The sequence below is a fragment of the Myodes glareolus genome, chromosome 18, assembly GCF_982192425.1.
Source record: "Myodes glareolus chromosome 18, mMyoGla1.1, whole genome shotgun sequence".
Classification (NCBI taxonomy): Eukaryota; Metazoa; Chordata; class Mammalia; order Rodentia; family Cricetidae; genus Myodes; species Myodes glareolus.
In genome coordinates this window covers 45,455,748-45,478,000 of record NC_142043.1, presented here as the reverse complement: position 1 = coordinate 45,478,000, position 22,253 = coordinate 45,455,748, and the positions used below count along the sequence as shown (strand labels likewise).

The 22,253-nt window shown below is 38.4% G+C and overlaps 1 protein-coding gene across 4 annotated transcripts in view; it reads left to right on the top strand.

Annotated features, from left to right (window-relative positions):
• The window catches only part of Septin10 (septin 10), a 71,179-nt gene that overhangs the window by 785 nt on the left and 48,141 nt on the right, over positions 1-22,253 (top strand). For all 4 annotated transcript variants that reach the window (XM_085679663.2, XM_048451751.3, XM_048451752.3 and 1 more), the window contains exons 2-3: positions 14,878-14,995; positions 15,326-15,521. In XM_085679663.2, coding sequence (XP_085535789.1) covers positions 14,878-14,995; positions 15,326-15,521 — 314 coding nt within the window. The remainder of the gene's footprint in view (positions 1-14,877; positions 14,996-15,325; positions 15,522-22,253) is intronic.

Genomic DNA, 22,253 nt, shown 5'->3' with positions numbered 1-22,253 from the left:
TCCCCTCTCCTTGCAATTAAAAGAACGTATGACCGATCCTATATTTTGTGCGTTTCAAGTAACTTTTGCATAACTTATCTTGATACTGGATATAGTCATAGTTATCCGAATGGCCATACTATTTTCATAATATCAATCTCTTGAAATCTTGCCTTTGTTCCCATCGTTTTAGAACTGTTCTTGGAGTCTACCAGATGCTGCATGGGTAGAATGGCCTCTCTATGTCTACTTCCCTAACAGCTGCATGCAATAGATAATTTTTTGTTTTGCTACCTTAAAAACTCCAGTTTTGCCTTTATTTAGTATTAATGAAAATGATCCTCTTACTTAACCATGAAATACCTTGATATTGGTAACATTTTCGCAGGATTCTTAATCTCAAGCAATATTACTCTAATAAACATTTTCCAAATAATTTCCTACTTACCTGAAACTAGTGGCTTTTATTGTCTTTCTGTACTTCATTTTAGTTGTAGAACTTATTTCTGTAGCCTAAAATAAAAATAATACAAAATAGTTAAATGCTATAATATCAATGTGAACTTGAACTATGGCCATTTACATGAAAAAAACCATCATATTTTTTAGCTACGAAAACTTAATGGCCATCCAGTAAAACCACCCTCTCATGGTATTGTCACCATGTAGTGACTTACCAGTACCATCTAATTCTTCAGCACGGTGAAACCTTGATTTCTTCTTAGATGTCTGCTCACTAATACAAGATCTTATTCTGGAAACATACATTGGACACACTAACTGCATTCTCATCTATCACCATATTTGCTATGATACTGCCTGCTGTGGGTGAATTATTTGATATCTACATGTAAATGAAGTTCTACCATATTGTAAATCTCTTTATTGCTTCTTGTAGGGAGAGGTTTATATTATGGCTCATATACTTTTATGGAAAGCTGAAAACATTGGAATTATTATTTGCAGTTAATAGTGGTAGCATCCATTTATGGGTAAAATTCTGCTGTGAGGATACAACAGTCGTAATTTTAGGGAGCAATAGTCATAATTTTAGCAACTTCTTTTTTGTTTTGTTTTTCGAGACAGGGTTTCTCTGTAGCTTTGGAGCCTGTCCTGAAACTAGCTTTTGTAGACAAGGCTGGCCTCAAACTCACAGAGATCCTCCTGCCTCTGCCTCCCGCGTGCTGGGATTAAAGGCATGTGCCACCACTGCTTACCTAGCAGCTGCTCTTTATGTTGGTTTTGATTTAGTTAAACGAATCTTGGAAGTCTAGATATGGCGGGTTCCCCAGCCCCTCCAGGGTCCTTTAGGCAGTCATGGGTCGAAAGGCTAAAGGGCTTAGCAAAGGTACGGTAGGAGAACTCAAGGCATCTCATCTGACTTCCTTACTGTCTCCTCTTTACCAACAAGTCAGGTTTTTGCTCCAGCAGAACACATACTGAAACTGGAATGCAGATTTGGAGACCATTTTATATTTTTCTAATTTGGGGGGCAGAGGAACCAGTGGGATTCAATAGAAGGTCAAGGGAGGCTAAAAGGGGGGCCGTGAATAGTATTTAAAATATCGTGAAAATGTATTGAAAACCATTATTTTATATAAATGATATATGCTAATGATAATAAAAGCAGATTAAGTTTACCATGATACATACCTATAAGCACTTGGGGTGGGATGGGGGGGCGTGGGGTGTTGTGAAGGATGAGGTAGGAGGATCATATATTCAAAGTCAACCTAGGCTACATAATGACTTCAAGACCAGCCTGGATTAGGTAGATAGACATTATCTAAAGAAACAAAAAAGGCCGGGCAGTGGTGGTGCACACCTTTAGTTCCAGAACTTGGAAAGAAGAGGCAGGTGGATCTCAGTGATTTCGAGGCCAGCCTGGTCTTCAAAACCAGTTCCAGGATAGCCAGAACTGTCGCACAGAGAAACATCAAAACCAAAAACCAAACAACAACAAAAGCAAAACAGGGGGCTGGAGAGATGGCTCAGTGGTTAAGAGCATTGCCTGCTCTTCCAAAGGTCTTGAGTTCAATTCCCAGCAACCATATGGTGGCTCACAACCATCTGTAATGAGATCTGGTGTCCTCTCTGGCCTGCAGGCACACATGTAAGCAGATATTGAATGCATAATAAATGAATAAATATTTAAAAAAAACAAAAAAACAAAAAAAACAAAAGCAAAACAGTTTATTTTACCCTCCATGTTGGCCATATTTATGGAGATGGTGAGAAATATATATATATATATATATATATATATATATATATATATATAGAGAGAGAGAGAGAGAGAGAGAGAGAGAGGTCATACATTGTGAAATAAATATAGAATCTATTCACAGATACCTATTTCACAGATACCTATGTATGTTGTGAGTTGTCTACACTTGTTTTTTTCAAGACAAATGAACATTATACACAGTAATATTTTGTTTGATTGCATGTGTTTTACTTAGCAAGAATTACTTGAATACTTGAAAATGCAGATAGATATCTTACTGAGGGAGAGTGTTACTAAGGTAGTACTGTATGTAGAGATGAGAGCCATTACTCACGTGTCTTACTTAGCTTAAGCTGTCAACTTGATGTAGTACAGAGTCATCTGTGGTGGTTGTCATGGATGGATTGCCCAGATCAGATGGTCGTTGGCCGTGTCTGTGAGGATTGTCTTGATAGTTGACGTGGGAAGACCCAGCCCACTATTGGCAGTGCCTTCCCTGGCAGGAGTCACACTTATTGATAGGGACTGAATAAATGGCTAAAGAGGTAGCCATCAAAGAGCCAGGAAGCAAAAGAGAAACAGACCAGTGTCGAACAGGCTATTTTGAGGGCACACTTGAGGGTATCTTAGCCTTGCAGTAAGATACATCTTGTTTCCTCCTTTGGTTATTGTACCAATGAAGGAACAAGCTTCTAACACTTAGGCCTTTGGGGGACATTCCAGATTCAAACTTTAGCAACATCAGGAACTCCTATGTGACCTAAAATGGTTTTTATTGTAGTTAGATTCTCTGACTCTGTGATAGAACATTGACCTAAAGTAACTTGAGGAGAGAAGGATTTATTTCATTTTAACTTTACAGTCCTTCCAGGGAATTGAAGGCAGGTATGACAAGAACTTGGAGGTAGGAACTGAAGCAGAGACTTACCAAGTTTGCTTACTGCCTTATTTCTCCTTGTCTTGCTCAGCCTGTTTTCTTATGCAACTCAGGACCATCTGCGCACGAGTGGCAGTGCCCACAATGGGGCTAGACCCTCGTTTATCCGTCATTAATTAAGAAAATGACTCCCAGATGTACATGCCACAGGCCATTGTGATGGAGGCAGTTCTTCAGTTGAGGCTCACTCTTCAGTTGAGGACATGACTCTATCTAGTCCATGTTGACAAAAACTAACTATTATAGCCCTTTGCTAGTTCCCCCACCCTTTTTTTTTTTATCTCAGATGAAGATATGACAATACCTTTTGTAAAAGGAACAGGTAGTACATTTTTGTCAGGTGTGCGAGCCCTGCAGTCTGCAGAAGCTATGTAACTGCCAGGAAAGCTGAGCATGTAAAGGAATAGGAATGGCACTCTAACACTTGCCTAGACTCCGCACATTCGTAGATTTCCTCTTTAGCTGTCTCTGACTCTTGGAGTTGTTTCTAAATTCTTCCATATTTAAATACCAGAGCTCCCCATGGCTCAGTCCTGTGATTCCTCTGTTTGTTGTTTGTGGCTTTCTTTCAGTTGATCATTAATTATTTCAGTTGGGATCTTCTGTTACAGATCCTATAGGCTGTTTTCTTTTCTCTTTTATAAAAATACAATTGGTTGAGAATGTTATATTATCAGCATATGAGAATATACTGTATATCATGTTTACCCCTCCATTTTCCTGTTCCAACTCTAGTGCCATCCCTCCCACAACCTCCTCTCAAGTTAATGATCTTTATTGTACACACACACATACACATACACACACATACACACACACACACACACACCTACCTATAGAACCCAATTAGTATTGCCCATATGTATATATATTTAGGGCTGATCAAGGATTGTTTCTACTTGCTGTGCTTTGATCTACTTCCATACTAAACTTTTTAAAACAAAAGTAAATTCATGTTTCTTCTATGCAAGAATCATTTCAAAGCTATTCTTTATTTTTTTGAGATTATAATTGCGTCATTTCTCCCTTTTTTTTCCTTCCAAACCCTTCTATATACCCACTCACATTGCTCCTTTTAAATTCTCTTTTTTCTTTAGTTGTTGTTATATATACTCACATGCATGTATACACATATATGTGTATATACATGTACATACATATATACTGCATACATACACACATATACATAAAATATATTCCCTACTCTGTATAATGTTCCTCATATATGTTTCCAGGGCTGACCATTTGGTATTAGATAACCAATTGGTGTGCTCTTCCTGGGGAAGAAGACATTTCTCTCGCTCTCAGCGTTCCTCACTTGCTGTAGTTTGTAGTTCTTTGTGCAAGGTTGAGGCCTCTGGAGCTTTTCTTGCTCATGTTTTTTTATGTTAGCATGTTTATTGGTATCATCCTTGTTCATCTTAGGTTTAAACAGTCATGTTGGGTGAGACTTGATGGGCATAGCTTTCTACATTTCTAGGAGACACAATCTTATAGCAAACTCCCTCTTCCTCCGTCTCAATCTTTCTGTCCCCTTGCCCACAGTGATCCCTGAACCTTAAGTGTAGGAGTTTTGTGGGAGATTTATCAGTTGGGTCTGGGCTCCACAACTCTGCGTTTTGATTGGTTGTGATTTTCTGTCCTAGTCTTCATCTGTTACAAAGAGAAGTTTCCTTGATAAGGGGTGAGGACTCCATTTATCTGTGTGTATAAGGACAAATATTTAGAATGTTGTTAGGGTTTATGTTGATTTAGACAAGTGGTGATTGTAGGTTCTCTAAGATCATTCAAGATCCATAACTTCACTGTTCCTGGGTAAATGACCAGGTTTCCAGTACTAGGAATGATTTCCATCTTGTTGTGCGGTCTTAAATCCAATTAGAGAGCTGTTGGTTACTGCCAAGGTATGCATACCACTACTGTACCATTAGAGTTATCATGCTGGTCATTGTTGTGGTTGTTAGCATCATAATTGGATAGGACTTTCGGTTGCTTATCTCTTTCGAATTCTTGCATTGTGCTTTCTGGTACCATGAAAGTTAGTCCTCAGGGAGGAGACTTTCATGTCAGATCTAGCTCAGGTATCCTAGGCCTGTGTTAGAAGTGCATGCTGTCTTCAACAGTAGGAACTTACCATTCACCTTTGGGGAGCAACCAAGGACAATAGACAAAAGCCTGTAATTTTGGGGGAGTCTCTTGACAACTCTGACCAACAACTCAAAGGAGTGCTTCATATGCCTGGTGCTGGGTTTTTGTTAGATGATCTGTGACTCCTGAGTGAAACGTAGCCCAGTGCTAATTCATTACCCATGTGATACTTAATAGATCTTTGTGTTATTACATCGACTGTCAAAGTATTGGTTGTAGACAAGCAACTCTTATTTACTTACTAATCCCAAAGTGCAAAAGTTGTAATTCTGGTCCTGGAGAGATGCCAGTGACTGATATCATGGTTTCTCTTTCAGAGGGCCTAGGTTCCTTTCTGAGCACATCCATGGCTCACAAGCACCTGTAACTCCAGTTCCAGTGTCTCCAGTGCCCTCTTCTAATCCCAGTGGGTACCAGGTAGACACGTGATTGCACAGATGTACATGCAGACAGCACACCACTACACATAAAAGTAAAATAAAACATAGTGACATGTTTGGGTATGCCAAGGAGATGCTATAAAGTGCTTCCTTTAAGTGAAAAAGTAGACTCTTCTACACTTAATACGGGAAGAACATCAAATCATATGCTAAGATTGTAAAGATAAATATGGGAAGAAAAAATTTTATTTATGAAATTGTGAGAAAAAATGAAATGTATTAATTTTATTACAAACTGCAGAAGTTATAGTCATAATACATGCTTAATTAAGATAGAAAAGGTGTGTATGGTTCTGCGTCACTGGACTGTAGTTTTATTCACCTGCCTAGGCTCTTGGGATATGTTCCTCCCCTAATTGCACCAAACCTATCCAGGTTCATAACCTATTTTCTTTTCTGTTTATCATAACATCCACCCAGTGACCTTAGTTTACGACTCACGGAAGCACTTGTCAAATTTCTGTAGCACTGATGGGACCCACAGCCTCCTCTTCAGCTTCACCTCCTCTGCGGTCGTCCTTGCACTTGCGTGGGGATTCCTTAGGCCTGAGTGACAGTTCTTTCACAACTTTGTTGCCATACCATTTATGTTTACAGTTTTGTCACTTCTTCTACCCTCTGTACTTTACTTGCCGGCTGGGTGGGGAGGAGCTTTTTCTTCCATAGTTCTTTCTCTGACACTGCAGCGCTCATCCTATTATAGGCATATGTCTCAACTGTACTAAAATGTAAATTCCAAGAATATTGACTGACTTAGCTTTGATCCACATTGCCTGGTGAAGTTACACTTTCTTTAAAATATATGGCTTTTTATTAATAATTAGTTCATTTGGGGAGTAAATGAAAAGCATGTTATTGGTAGACTTTCTTCTGTTTCCTTGGTGTCACTTCCTCTCCCTGCTCCAGTAAGGTCCATTTTAAGATGTTTCTGTGAATAATTATTTCTTCTTCCTTACCCTTCTCTGGCTTCTCTTTCATTTTCTTTCCCTGGCCTTGGTAAAACCAGCAACTTCTCAATGCCTAGTTTTTCTATCATTTGGCCTGCATGGAACAGGGCCCAAGTAAATCCGATTTAATTCCCACAACAACAAAATACAGTTTTAGGGTGTCTCTCTTTATTAATTCATCATGCCTCTACATGCGGTTTCTGTGACTCATTTTTCATTTTCACCACATCATACTTTCATGATGCTTTGCTTGAACTCATAGTTCGAATTGAAAGGGACCCAAGAAAATCAATATTTTTATATCCCGTTGAGTTTCCAAAACAAGTTTTGCCTTTTTACGTGCCAGAATTAACAAAATGCATCTGAATTTTCTCCATTTTCTTTATGCATTACCTACAGAATTTAAATGTTCTGGAAATTACTTTGTCATACTGTGAGTTAGCGATACCTGGCTTCCCTGATATTAGCCTATTATATCATCAAAGGATGACGGGGAAGGAGTGTATTCAAACATCTGTAGTCTGCTTTATGGAGAAGAAACTCATTAGGAGCTGGAGTGGATTAGAGAGGCAGATTTTTAACAGAATTGGAAGAGATTCCCAAGAACTAGAGACGACTAACAAAAGGGTGGTGGAGCTTACCCAAAGCTTACCCGTAAGCTCTGGACTTGGGCCCTGGAGGGGTTAAACAGTAATATAAATCATGTCAGTGGGAGCCTTGCCCTCCAACAGGGAGGCAGAACTTTGTATCTGGAGAAAGTAAACCCGTGAGAAATAAAAGATTTATTTGTTGGTCTTGGGCTGCTCAGGTATGTCTGAGATTAAAAGTACCAGATTTGGGATATTTGAGTGCCAGGCTTAAAAAATCTGAAATGTTCTCTCATTTTGTGCCGAAGAAAATATTTGTCCCTATGTTATATTAGATAATATGGAAAAACCAGTAGGATACTCAGTGATGAGTGTCGCACCTGAGCATGTGTATCCTCTGTGAGTGCCGCCCCCACATTCTCTGAACTGTGCTACAGAACAACGCCACTTAAGCTTTTCTTTTTTAAGAAAAAAGTGTTAGCAAGAAAGTGGCTTTCAGCTTTTAATCAGCAATGAATTGTGATTAGATTTTGTGACAAGTAGTTTAGTACGTAGTTGAGTTAGTAAAATTTACTTAGATGTAGCAGAAGGTCCCTCTTTTTTTTATTTTTCCATTCAAAAATTTATACTTCCTCCCCTCCTCCCATTCCCCTCCTGCTCCCCCACTCCTTTCCTCCCTCCCCCTCCTTAAGAGAGGGCAGGATACCCTGCCCCGTGGAAAGTCCAAGGCCTCCCTCCCCCCCCATCCAGGCCTAGGAAGGTGTGCATCCAAATAGACTAGGGTCCCAAGAAGCCATTAAACAATCTCTTGAGGAGACCCAGAAAGCAACAGCATCAAACAGCACAGTGCAGAACAATTGGCTGCTATTGCTAGATACACAAAGGAGTCCAGCACACACATGTACTTAGATTTGTACATCTCCCCTAGAGGGATTCATGAGACTGGTAGCCTCACAGGAAGAGACCTTTGATGCTAAGAAATCAGGAGTGGAAGAATCAGCTGCTTTTGTAATACTCCTTTGTTGTTGTTATTATTATTATCTTTGACAATTTTATATAACAGTACTGTTATTTATATCATTTTTTCCTGCCTCTCCCCCTCCAACTCTTCCATGCCCTCTACCCTACTTTCTCTCAGATTCATGACATCTTCTTTAATTATGTATCTGTATGTGTTTATTTTTGTATATAGAATTATATATAAGTACAACCTGCTGAATCCAATTTACTGTTGTTCTTATGTATATGTGTTTAGGGTTTACTGCTTAGGATTAGATAACCCATTGGGGGCTCTTCTCTGAGGAAGACTGATTCACTCTCAGTGACAATTAATGCCTGTAGCTCTTCATGTAGGTATAGGGCCTTGTGAGATTTTTCCTGTTCACACCGGCATGTCAAGTGATAGTGTCGCTATACTGGTTTTATTTAGACAACCAGATTGTTGAGATTTCATGGATCTAAGTTTCCCTGTCTTGTATAGAAGACCCTATCTCGAAGTGAGTATCCAGGTCCGCTGGCTCCTACAGTCTTTCCATCTCCTCTTTTGAGGTATTTCCTATACATTAGGTATGGAAGCTGTGTTATACATCTGTGTTAATGGTAGTATCTTTTGTAATGTGAAGAATAGAATTCAGGGCCGCGTTCATGCTATGCATGTACTCTGCCTCTGCCATCTGATCTATAATCCAAACTCCTTAATATTAAAGAAAGCAGTTATTTTCATTGTATGTCTTGTGCTGTACTCAGAAGTCATATAGAAGTGTTACTGAGTCGGCACAGCTTGTTGCTTTCCCTTTTTCAACTATTAGGAATTGTATGCTTAGATTTGGTTTACAAATTGGGGTAGTAACCTCCTTATTCAGATCATACCTGTTAGCCTTTCTGAGCCCGTTTCTTCTATAGAAACTTCAGGAATAGTAATATGCAGAGCTCAGCTTTCTTGTAAGGACTGCATAAGAAAATGGTTTCCTGGATTAGTATAGTGTGGCATATATAGTAGATCTTCTGTACACACACACACACACACACACACACACATTTTAATAGGTTGACTAAACAACTTGTTTCCGTGTAACTATCCCTGCCTTCCCAGCTATGCTGGTACAGAAACATTCATAACTTTGTTTTTTTCCTGTCATGCTATAGTGGGATGTACCTAATTCTGAGCACTGCTTTGGCTTATTAGAGTATTTCTTAAAACAAGCTAGTTAATTTCTTTGTATTCCTATAATGACTTCTAAATAATAATAGTGTTCTTGCCTTTCCTTGCAAGTGAGAGCTTACAATTTGTGTATGTGTATATTAATGCATTAAGGAAGAGGCCTGATCAATTGTCCCCATCAACTTAGACCATGAAGTCCAATAGGGGCAAGTTCAACAGAACTGCCATATACGAGCTGCCCATACATGCTTCAGCAAAAAAAAAAAAAAAAAAAAGCATTAGTCTATATGTTGAATATGTTGCACAAGAAAGTTACAATATTTTTCCTTTTAAAATTTTCAAGTCGTCGTACAAAGTAATGGTTTCATTGACAATTTCATGCATATGTGTCAATATACTTCATTCTTATTCATTGCCCTGCCCACTGCACTCTCCCATCACCCTGCCCCTTCCTGCTGATTCTCTCCCCCTCTGATCCTCCCACATGTATTCCATTGCCCATTATTCCTGCACCTTACATCAAGATTTCTTCCTTCTGTCTCATGGTCATCCTTTTCTAGTTAAACACACACACACACACACACACACACCCCTCCTTAGATTAATAAAGAGAAAATATGGTATTTTTCTGAGTTTAGCTTATTTACTGATTTTCTGTTCCATCCATTTTCCTGGAAGTATTTCATATTTCTTTATGTCTGAATAAAATCCCACTTACATTGCATGGGTTAATTGCATTAGTAACTTTGAGTTAATTAATGAGTCATCAGTATCGCATCATTGTCACATTAAGTAAAGAAATAAGAGCATTTTCCCTTGGATTCATTTAATCCACATTGAGGCCAGATTTGAATTCTCCACTTTATGTTCCCAATATCTTCATCCTTCTAACAGAGAATCAGTTTCTTCTGTGCTGGTTTATTGAGCTGTACAGAAAGCATCACATGGGGCAGGAGTGGACTACTTTACAGAAATCTATCTTACAAGGGATGACGTCACTGGCTTCAACCTACCCATTTAACAAACAGTGTTATGACATCAATCAGTATCTGTATCTGAATGTTGTGTTGAGCATTTATGGTGGCTATTCACTGTAGAAGATTGCTTTCATCTTCTCTATTTGCTGATTTCATAAAATGATACACATGCTTTGTTCTGGGTTGGGGTGTGGAAGGGCACATAATTTAAGATTACAGCTATGCTTAGTTTAGGTTGTAAAAGTTGATTACACGGGGAATCCAAGGAAAGTAAAGTTGATTGCTGCGCTGTTCTCTTAAAAGCAGATTAAGCGAACAGGCTGAGTACTCATTTGGAAAGCAGTTTTAAGGCTTAAATGACCTCAAGGTATATTATTAACTCAGCAAAAGTTCCAGTCTTAGAATGTAGGAAATATTTTTATCATAATGCGTTGTTACAATATGTGTCTGTGTCTATTTAACACTTCTTTATTCGTCCATCTATTAATGGATGCCTAGCCTGGTTCATTTTCCTGCCTATTACAGGAATAGGTAAAGGAATAGGTATGGGCATGCATTATCTCGGTGCTTTGTTGACTAGAGTCCTTTGTGTAGATAGTGCAAGAGTGATGTAGTCGGGTCACATAGCTGTTGTGTTTTGGAGGAAATTCCATGTTAATTTACATACTGTTGTGTCCCAGCAGCAATGTGAGGGTTCTTCATTCCCCAAGTCATTACTGGAATTTTTATTTTTTTTTATTTTTTGATGACAGCCTTTCTGACTGGATTGAGACAGAATCTGAAAGCAGTTTAGTTTGAATTTCTGGAAGTATTTATTGCCTGTTTATATATATTCTTTTTGAGAACCGTCTGTTCAGTTCCTGAGCCTGTTTATTGATTTAAAAGATTTTTTATATTTTGTATTTTATTTTATTTTTTTCATTTTTGTAGTTCTTTATGTTAGAAGTAAGTTTGGGGATCACAAAGACTACTACTCTAATCAAAGTGTCTCTGTTTACTCTTGGTCGAGAGTGTGCCCTGCTTGCCTCAGCAGAATAAATCCAGGGGAACAGAAAGTACACTTGACTTTTTATCCTAATGCGGGTAGTGGTAACTGAGTCTTTCATGATGGCTAGTCTTAAAGGAATGGACACACAGAAAATGACAGGGAAAGAAGTCAGCCACTTTAATCCCACAAAATAGCAGAACCTTAGTATAAAAAGGTTTTGCTGTATTTGGGTGTGTGTGCTAAAACATTTGCTTTAAAGTTTTACAAGGTGGGAAGATTAAAAAAAATTTAATTCCTTGTCATAAACACAGTTTTATAGCATTTGATAAGTTAAAAACTCATATTTAATGTTTTTTACATTTACATATATTCTAGGTAGTAATAATTAATAATATACTTATTAATACTTATTAATCTAACAACATGGCCAAGACAACTTATAGAAAGAAGGGTGTATTTGGCTTATGGTTCCAGAGGAAAAAGAGTCCACCTCCAGGAGGCAGGCATTATGGCTGAACAGGAAGCTGAGAGCTCAGCTCCTCAAGTGCAAGCACCAAGAGAACTAAACTGGGATTAGGGTGTGGCTGTATACTCTCAGAGCCCACCTCCAGTGACATACTTCCTCTCCCAAGGCTGCATCACCTAAACCAACCCCAGAGCTCCTCCAGCCAGGAATCAAGTACTCAAGTAAATACCTGAGTCTATAGGGTCATTTCTCATTCAAGCCATTCCAGATACCATGACTGATTTGTAGAGGGCAGAATCTCCCCTCCCCCCAGTTTTATGTCCTGTCTCTTTTCTCTAGTAGCTGTTTCCTTTGCTTTGCCCAAATTTTTAAATTTCATATAATCCCTGTCAATTCTTGGGTTATTTTCTATGCTGTTTGGATCCTTCTCAGAAAGTCATTGCCTGTGCCTATTGCTCGAAGTAATCTCCTGCAGTTTTCTTTCACAGCTTCAAAGTTTCAGGCTTTTCTTTAAGGTCTTTGTCCATTTTGAGTAGGGTTTTGTGCAGGGCGAGAGAGATGGTCTTGCTTCCCTTGTCTACATGGAGCTATCCAGTTTTCCTAGTATCATTTGTAGAAGAGGCTGTCTGTCTTTTATTAAAAGGAAAATGTGTTTCTGATACTTATATAAAATTAGGTGACTGTTTGCTGTTAATCCCAGCACTGGGGAGACAGAGTGGACCTCTGTGAGTTTGAGGCCAGTGTGGTCTACAGAACGAGTTCCTGGACAAGACTCCAAAGCTAGAGAGAAACCCTTTCTTGAACAACAAAACAAAGCAAACAAACAAAAAATTAAGTGACTATAACTGTGTTCTCTCATGTCTAGGTTCTCTGTTCTGTTCTGTTGTTCTGCCTGTCTGTGTTTGTTCAGTATTGTACAGTTTCTCTTACTGTTTTTATGTAGTATAATTTGAGACAAGCTCTGTGATACTTGTAACTTAGGATCACTTTGACTATTTGGAGTCTTTTATGCTTCAAATGAATTTTATGATTTTTGTTCTAATTTTGTGAAGAATATCATTGGATTTTTGATGGAACTGCAGTGAATCTGTAGATTTCTTTAGGGAATGTAACTATTTTTTTTGCTATTGATTTTGCCAATTCATAAGTGAGTAGAGTGAAGGCTGCTAGGCTCTGAAATGAAAAGGAATTGGATATTATTCACTGATGGTGATGCTTCTGTTTAAGACGTGTGTGTGTGTGTGTGTGTGTGTGTGAGTGAGTGTGTGTGTGTGTGTGTGTGTGTGTGTGTGAGAGAGAGAGAGAGAGAGAGAGAGAGAGAGAGAGAGAGAGAGAGAGAGAGAGAGAGAGCGCATGCTCTAGAGAGATCTGGGACTCAGTTCTGTCTTCCTACCATGTGGGTTCTGGTATCAGGCTCTGGTCTTTAGGCTTGCTGCTTCCCTCCACCTTTTTCTTATGTTAGGACTCAGTTTTATGGAGGAGTTTCTCAGTTTGAGACCATCCACATGCTAGTAAGAACATTTTCTCTGCTGTGTTGAATATTATTGTACTCAGCATTCACTGTTTTTGAGTCCAAGACTGAGGAGGTGTGGAAGTCACACTGGTGCTTTTGTTTAACTTTTCATAGGCTTTTCTCTTCTTGCCTGATTCCAGAGGTTTTATTCTTTGTGTGTGTGTGTGTGGGGGAGTTGTTAGTTTTTTCTTATGGTCCATAGTTTTTTGCCTAAGATTATTTGCATCCATTGGTGAGTCTTTACCAGGTTCCCCACACCTCTCTTGCTCCCATGTTGCTGCTCTCCTATATTTGGACTAGCTGTTCCATGCCATCATGGAGAATTTCTGATTCAAAGTATGCTATACTGTCATGCTATACTTCCTTGGCAAGCTATACAGCCAGAGCTGCTCCAGTCTTCTCTGTGTATAATATATCCAGTCCGTGGTCTTCCACAACCTGCTCAGTCTCTCTCCAGCTTGCTGTTCCCAGAACACTCATGTCCAGGAGGGACTTGCATCTCCTTGGTGACAGTAGTTCAGTGTGCTCAGAACTACTGCAAATCTTGGTCTGGTGGAGATAGAATGATATATGTGGGTGCCAGTTCCTGACTGTTCAGGCTGCTTTTGTGGGGGCATTGCGAAGATCTCACCTGGCTTATTTCCTTTCTGTGCGTCCTGCTGTCCCCGCACTTCTATCTGCCCCACTGTTAGTAACAGAGGTGGAGCAAACTCCAGTCACTCTCAGTAGTCTGAGTTCCCTTGATATTTTAGGACCTTATCTCAAGTAAAACTAAATCCTTGGCTTTGAGCTGAATTTCAGGATGAGTCAGCATGAAGACAAGTTGGAGTTTATTTAAAATAGAAAAAAAGTTGCTCAGGAAAAACTAAAGCACCTGGGGGCATTTTCAGAAGTTTGAGAGCAAACACAAACAAAAACAAACTGAAGAGTGAGAAACCAGCTTTCAAAGGAAACAAAGTGAATACCTTAAACAAATGATAAGAAAGCAGACAAAAAAAGCATTCAACAAATAGGATCAGAGTAAACCATCAACCAAAGTTCAGGAAACCTGGGTTCCCCAGAATTAACTTATCAGTATATATCATTAGATGGCTTGGTATAGGAGGCCATTGCTGGTACCTGGTCTGGATGGGACTGGGGTTAATCTAATAATGTCTTTTATTCCCACAAGTGATGACATAAATTCTTCATTTTTGTCAGTGAATATGCATAGTTTACTTGGATGTTTTCTTGGAATTGGAGGTTATATGTTTTAATGTCAAAATTTGTGCTAGACTTTTGTCACATAAAAGGAATGAGAAATGAGTGTTTTGGGAGGCTCAGCACTGGTTTCCGTTTTCTCAAATTTGCCCCGCCGCTTTTCAGTGAGAAGTAGAAGTCGTGAAATCTTCAGTTGCTTTGTTAAATTATATTTTCTTTCAAGTGTGCCTATATTGTACATTAATTAAATCAAATACCAAATATAAAAAATAATAAAATCAAAGTTACTTGTTTGGTTTTTCTTCAGAAAAAAGAACATCCCCGTTCCTTGACTATGTGTGGCCATGTTGGCTTTGAAAGTTTACCTGATCAGCTGGTCGATAGATCCATTCAGCAAGGCTTCTGTTTCAACATTCTCTGTGTGGGTGAGTGCCAGTAACTCCTCCAGTTTTTCAGAATTCATATTCTTATGCTCACTTCCTTCTTTGTATAAGCAGGATGGTGCTTGTGTCTAAGATTAACAGCTCTGTGGATTTTATGAGTTGTTTAAATTGTACTAGTTTTGTTTTGCTTAGTTTCAAACTTTTTTTTTTTAATTTTTAGTGCTCTCTTGAGAGGTCAGAGTAAGATTGCATGTGCAGTCATTGTTCCCTAGTGGTTTAGACCAGCTTCAGCCTTGCTGCCCTGCTAGAGTTTAGATGTGTGATTGTTCCCAGTGACTCTGCACTTGTGAACATGTGCTCTGTTTCTTTCAGGGGAGACTGGAATTGGAAAGTCCACACTGATTAACACACTCTTCAATACTAATTTTGAAGAGCTTGAGTCCTCCCACTTTTGTCCGTGCGTTAGACTGAGAGCTCAGACGTACGAACTCCAGGAAAGTAATGTTCGCTTGAAACTGACCGTTGTGAATACAGTGGGATTCGGTGACCAGATCAATAAAGAAGAGAGGTATGTGGGGTTTTCTGTTTGTCTGTTTCCTTTCTTGTATAAGACAAGCTTTATTTCAGGGTGGAAACTTTGTCTTCTTCCTCTTAAGCTGCAGTTTTATTTTCTGCTGAGATAATACACGATTTTGATTCCCAGATGGAGTTTTTTCTTTTCTTTCTTTACCAATTGTTCAATGTTTTGTTGTTATTGACAAGATGGTATTTTTCTACCGAATTGTCATATTTCTTTAGAATAATTAAATCACAGCATTAAAACATATATTTTATAGAAATACTATGTGATTTAGTGTATAGTCAGTGAATATTTTTACTAATTTTTAGACTTACCTTGTTGAGAAAAAGATGTATAAGACATATAAGGGCAAACATATACAGTAGTTATATATTATTTATGAATTAATTTTTTTCCCTGTTCAATTCCCACCAAAACAGCCAGTTACATTATTAAGCATTATAGGAAACTTATTTAGACTCTCATACATGGGTACTGTGCAGTCCGGCTATATTCACTCCTCTTTCCCCACCTCCAACTTGTCCTTTGCCTGTCTCACATCAAAATTATGTCTATAATATATATGTATATATATCATACACACATTCACACACATGTTATATATAGATATGTACATACATGTAAAATGTATGTCTATAATGCATGCACACACACGTATATTTGACGTGGCATGGCATAGGTAATCTAGTTTACCTTCGGGTCTGTAGTTCAGCTAGAGCTGAGGCTTTATGAGCCTTTTCTTGTTACACTAGAATGTTGACTGCTGTGGCCTGTGTGGGCAACCATAGCTGTCGAGGGTCATAGGTCCAGCATCTCTGTCCTATCCAGAAGACAATATTTGCCTCAGTTCTCCTGGCAACCATAGCTGTTGAGGGACATAGGTCCAGCATCTCTGTCCTATCCGGAAGACAGTATTTGCCTCAGTTCTCCTGGCAGCCATAGCTGTTGAGGGTCATAGGTCCAGCATCCCTGTCCTATCCAGAAGACAGTATTTGCCTTAGTTCTCCTGGCAACCATAGCTGTTGAGGGACATAGGTCCAGCATCTCTGTCCTATCCAGAAGACAGTATTTGCCTTAGTTCTCCTGGCTCTCTGGTTCTTAGCAGACCTTGAGTTGTGTAATATATGTCTTATTTGGGTTCTTGGCTAGGTTTGCAGTAGCAGGCATGAGTTCCCTATAGTTAAGCAGGCCGTAAATCCAGTCAGACAGTCAGTCTACCTAGGTTTAGAGCCAGACAGAAGCCACATGGCAGGCAATTTTGGTAAATTCCCCTACCCTCCCATCCCACATTACCTTTCTTCCAACTCAGGTCCAGAAATGAGCTACACTTATGGACTTTCCTGGTGCATCCCTTTACTCCCCAACCTTGCCGCAGTAACCCACACCACAACTCTGTTAATAAATCCATTAGCTCTAATCCCTGCCCCATCAGCCCCAGAACCTTCCCGAAGGACTGGCCCATCTCTTCTTTCCCTATCCTGGGGCCTTACTTAAACAGCCTCACATTACTACTAAGACCCCAGTGAGCCCCCAAGTAACCACTGAATCAGTGTCACACCAGCCTCTCTACTAAGAAGTCTAGTGGATTGACCTATAGGTTCTTCCTACACCATCTAAAGTCAACCATGTTTGAGAGACAGTGAAAACAGGACTAAATCCCTAGTCAACATACATGGGTTAGAAATTTATCTCATACACGTGACCAGTGAACTAACTCCAGATGTCCAGGTCCCATTGCAAAAACACTAGCAATATGAAAAAAACAAGATAATATGCAACCCCCATAAGCTTATTAGCCCTATAGAAATGTTCTCCAGTGAGAACCTCTAGATCAGTGCTTCTCAAACTTCCTAATTCTGTGACCCTTTAATACAGTTCTTCATGTTATGGTGACCCCAACCACAAAATAATTTAGTTACTATTTTATAACTAATTTTGCTATTGTTACGAATTGTAATGTAAATATCTGATATGCAACCCTCCAAAAGGGGTCGCAACCCACAGTTTGAGAACTGCTGATCTTAGATGAATCTGTATCACAGTTTTTAATAATGAAATTCTAGCTTATGTTTTATCTTATGTCATTTTTGTCCATTTTTCCTAGTAGTGTTGTAGAGGTTAATTGTATATTCTATAATGATTTTGAACTATAAGAAAGTGAAGAATATATTGCTGTAAACTTTCATTCATTTTACTTTTAGAATAGTTTCATTATTACAAGTTGTTTTCTAGAGTCATTTTGTATGAACAGAGTCTGTGTAATCCAGGTTAGGGTGAGGTCTTTCATCCTATCAGGAAATGTTTCTTGTGGACTCTCCAGACAAAAGTCAGCAAACTGCACAGGACACCTCAATTTAAATGATTTAAATATTATTAATGATTACATACATCAACTTAGAACTGATTTGTATGTAAGTTTTTTTAAATGACCTTAAAGCCAAAGCACTTGATCTCTTGAATAAATTTCATTGGATTATATTGTGTACTTTTAGTAATTTTTTGAAAATTTTCATTTATGGTTATTCCTCTTTGCATATCATTGGATAGAAAGACTTGGGTTTGCTTGTGTTAACTTTTCTTTGCTACTAGTTCTTGAGAGATCACTGAACCCATTTCATGCCTTGAGGTTCCAGAAGTAAAGAGGCTTCTTATATTACATGAAAGGGTCTGAAGCTCCCAACAATTTGCCATTTTACTTTTCCTTTTATTTAGAAAGCAATAAACACCGCTGTTTGTCTTTGGGAAGAAAGGGATAGTTGTAGGTTTATTTCTGGTTCAGCCTCACCCTTACAGTATAGGCTTTTAGATCACATCTCAATGTGGGGAGGGAGTCTTTCATTGGAATCCCACTAGTGTGGGATTTGATTTCTTCTTCATGCCCCTTGAGTTCAGAAGTAAAGCCAAAGAGCTGGATTTATAAATCATCTCAATTGATCTTAATTCTAAAATTAGAATTGACACTTTTAGTACAGAACTTTGTAATCTTTTTCTATAAAGGGTAAAGAGTAAATATTTCAAGCTTTGTGGAATGTATCTTTTTATGAACTGCTTTGCTCTGCCATTTTGATATGAAGGTAGAATGGGTACATAAGCAGATGAATATGGCTGTGCCTCAGTGAAATATGTATTTATAAGAACAGGCGTTTAAGTTGATATAGTCCTTGAGCAATAATTTGTTGCATCCTGTTTTAATTTTCTGTGTTAGTGCAAAACAACAACAACAATAAACAAGCAGGAAAACACCTTACGGCAAAGGTAGTAAGTAAAAGATCATTTATTCTGGAGCTGAATCTGAGTGACTGGACGATAGATTGGGGTTACCACAGATACCATGTTCCAGTATGATAGAGGTTTGGTAGCATTTATACAGCAACAGAAGAGAGAAAGACATGAATCAAGATACTTTCCAAATACGTTGGGGGGAAATATTAGGTAGCAGGTTACAGCAAGTCAGCAAAACTGTCACAAGCTTCAGAACCATCCAGTAATCTTCTTCCTTTTGGTTTGCTAGTGGCTAGGGATGTCTTTATACATTTTAAAAGGATTTGCCTAATAGAGGATTTTGGGTCACACACAGATGTGGAACTATATAGGGAGTATATGGTACCCCAAGATAATTTTAATCTAACTATAGCATCCCTACTAATAATAGTCACAGAAGCTACAGTCATTCAACGTTATAGAATGTAGCACAGATATTGTGTTTGCTGGGAACCTGAGTTCACACCTCCCTTCTTTACCAAGAATCAAATTTTATGCAGGTGAGGCCAAATAAGCCTTAAATAAGCCATACAATCTTTTCTTTTGATAATGAATTTTACTTTGCTTGAAGATAAAGGAAGAGAGGAATCATGGTATAAGGATATATAAGAATGGGTTGGGCATAGTTAGGTTTCTCAGAATTTATTTTTAGTTCTGATGCAGTCTCTAAACTTTTCTTATAAATTCATGTTTTTGTTTACTTTTTTGTTAATCAAATTGATACACCTTTTGGGAAGGGGAACCTCAACTGAGGAATTGCTGTCATCAGATTGGCCTGTGAGCATGTCTGTAGGAGTATTTTATTGATTAATAATTGATGTGGGAAAGCTTTGTCCATTGTGGGCAGTGCCATTCCTAATTAGGTGGGTCTGAATTACAAAAGAAAGCTGACTGAGCAAGCCCGAGGAAGCAAATCCAATAAACAGCATTCCTTCTTGGTCTCTGCTTCAGTTCCTGCCTTGAGTCCCTGCCTTGGCTTCTCTGCATGATGGTCTATGACATGGAAGTATAAGATGAAAGAAACCTTTCCCCAGGTTGCTGTTGGCCATGGTGTAATTCATAGCAACAGAAAGCAAACTGTGACAATGTTCTTTCTTTGAAATATAAGTTTATTATTAAAATAGTTGCTAATCAATGAAAAATTACACACCAAAATTAACTAGACTGAAAGTCTATACAACCTAGTGACCTTCTACATAGTGTGAGTAGGCATTTGGAACGGCAGCTGTGGAGCTCCACTTTAAAATGTATGCTTTAGTATCAAATATATCTTATTCACCCATCGACCACTCAAACAAAAATGCTTGTCAGAACAAGAGAAACAATTAGCTTTATAGCCTCTTTTTTTTTAAACTTTATTTTTGTTTTTTCGAGACTGAGTTTCTCTGTAGCTTTGGAGCCTGTCCTGCAACTCGCTCTGCAGACCAGTCTGGCCTCCACCACCCAGCTGTATCCTCTTTCATAGCTCACATTCATTACATGACCTGCATTTAGTCCTTTCTCATCTCTTTTAATGTAGATAGTTTCTAAAATGTAACTGATTTTTGGGCCACCAATTTTATCTTGTTTTCTGCCTTTAGATGCTTTAGGTTTTCAGTTACAGCAAGCTTTCCATTCGTGACCCTTTGCCTAGGACTTGAATTTAGTGTGTGAGGAAAATCCCAAACAGTATACAATATTAAATGTTTATTTTTACTTAAGTTTTCTCATTTTTCCTCAAATACTTGCAAGGTCAACACAAATTACCAAGCATAAAGCCAACTGGATTACCAAATGATTGTTTTCCTCCAAATATTTCCTCTTTTCTTGAATTAAATCATAGAGGAATGCAAGAAGAACAGATTGCCTGTGTCAGATAAGCTGAACATTCTGCAAACAAACAAATAAGCCAAATGCTCTGAAACAGCTTGAAAGATATCGAAATAAATGGCGTCCTAACACCGAGCTCAGAACAGTGGGCGGTTGACCAAACCGAGCGAAGTCTGAGCCCTAGAAAGAACACACATTGAAGGAGGCAGTCCCAGGTAGTTGGCACAAGGGGCATGACACCTGATCCAGGTGACTCCTCCAGCAAATATGGATCGTGCGTTGGCAATATCAAGTACCCAAAACCACTGTTGCAAAAACAGTTCTCACCTCTGAGTGAATAGTCGGTAGTTTCTTTTGGAGCCAAAGGTGAATGATTTTGGTCCTGAAACGCAGATTCAGTTTGTCCAAGATAACATATTCCCATGTGGCCGATCGTTTGAAGTTTTTGTAGGAACAGATGAAAGTCACAAATGAAAATACTTTTCAGGTGCTCTGGTGGGAATATCAGTTAAGTTGGTTTCGGTTAAATGAGCGAAGTCAGTTGAAGGCCTCCGCTGCTCTGATGTCATTCTTGACCTTCATACCCTTGACTTGACCTGACTGTCTTGAGGATGGTAGGGCAGACAGACAAGACAGGCAAGTAGTAAATAGCTCTTTAGGGAGTCTAAAAATAATTGGATTCTGGAACTTTAACATTTCAGCTAATTAGTCATGTAGCCTGTAGAATGTGGCTTTTTCTGGGGATGTCAGTTTATGTCTGCTTAACTCTCTAGTTTTCCTTTTTTTCCTTCAGTTTTGGCCTTGATTTCTTAACACCTGTTGAGTTATTTGGTATTTTTTTAAGGATGTGAGTTAAATATTAAGTCACTGTCTTCTCACTGAAATGGTTTTTTATTTACCTGAATTAGAAACAGGATAAATTACTATAGAAAAAATTCTGTTTATTTATCCAACAGTATCTATGTTTCATTTTTTGAAAAACCTTAAGACAGTCATCTGCATGAATATTTCTGGTTATTTAGACCGTGTAATAAGTCATTACTGAGACCGTGTAATAAGTAATTAGCAAATGCTTCTTTGAAATTTTTATGTAAAATATGTACTTAAAGATTTTTACTATTTAGGTTTTTTTGAAAGGGAATATTACTGAGTCATATTTAGACCAGTATTCTAAGGAACCTTTTTTGGTGTTGTTAGTAATCATTCTGATGATGAACTTAGTTCTTATAATGTTGAAGGTAGTATGCTAATTCTTAGAGAAAACAGAATTATGAAGATGCTGGCTTTTCTCCCCAACTGTTTGCTGTCTATAGTGGGAGAATACACTATTCTGTGTTTTAGGTTCTGGTCTCCAAGGACTAGAATTACCAGACAATCATAAAATAATTCAGTTCTATCTACGTTTTATAAGGTTACTTCCATTGCTCTTCTGTACAATTACAAGGATGTCCATGGAGTGTCCAGAGCCCAGGCAGCAAGGCGTATTAGGAAAGAAACTGTTTTTGAACTATTAAAATAGCTTCATGATAGATAGGTGTTTCTATGGTAGCTTTTATTCTGTAAATCTTCATAATGCTTGACTTGCTATTGTTTTATTTATTGGTCTGGATTATTCAGTGCAGTCAGTTAACAGCAGAAAGGTAGAAGGGT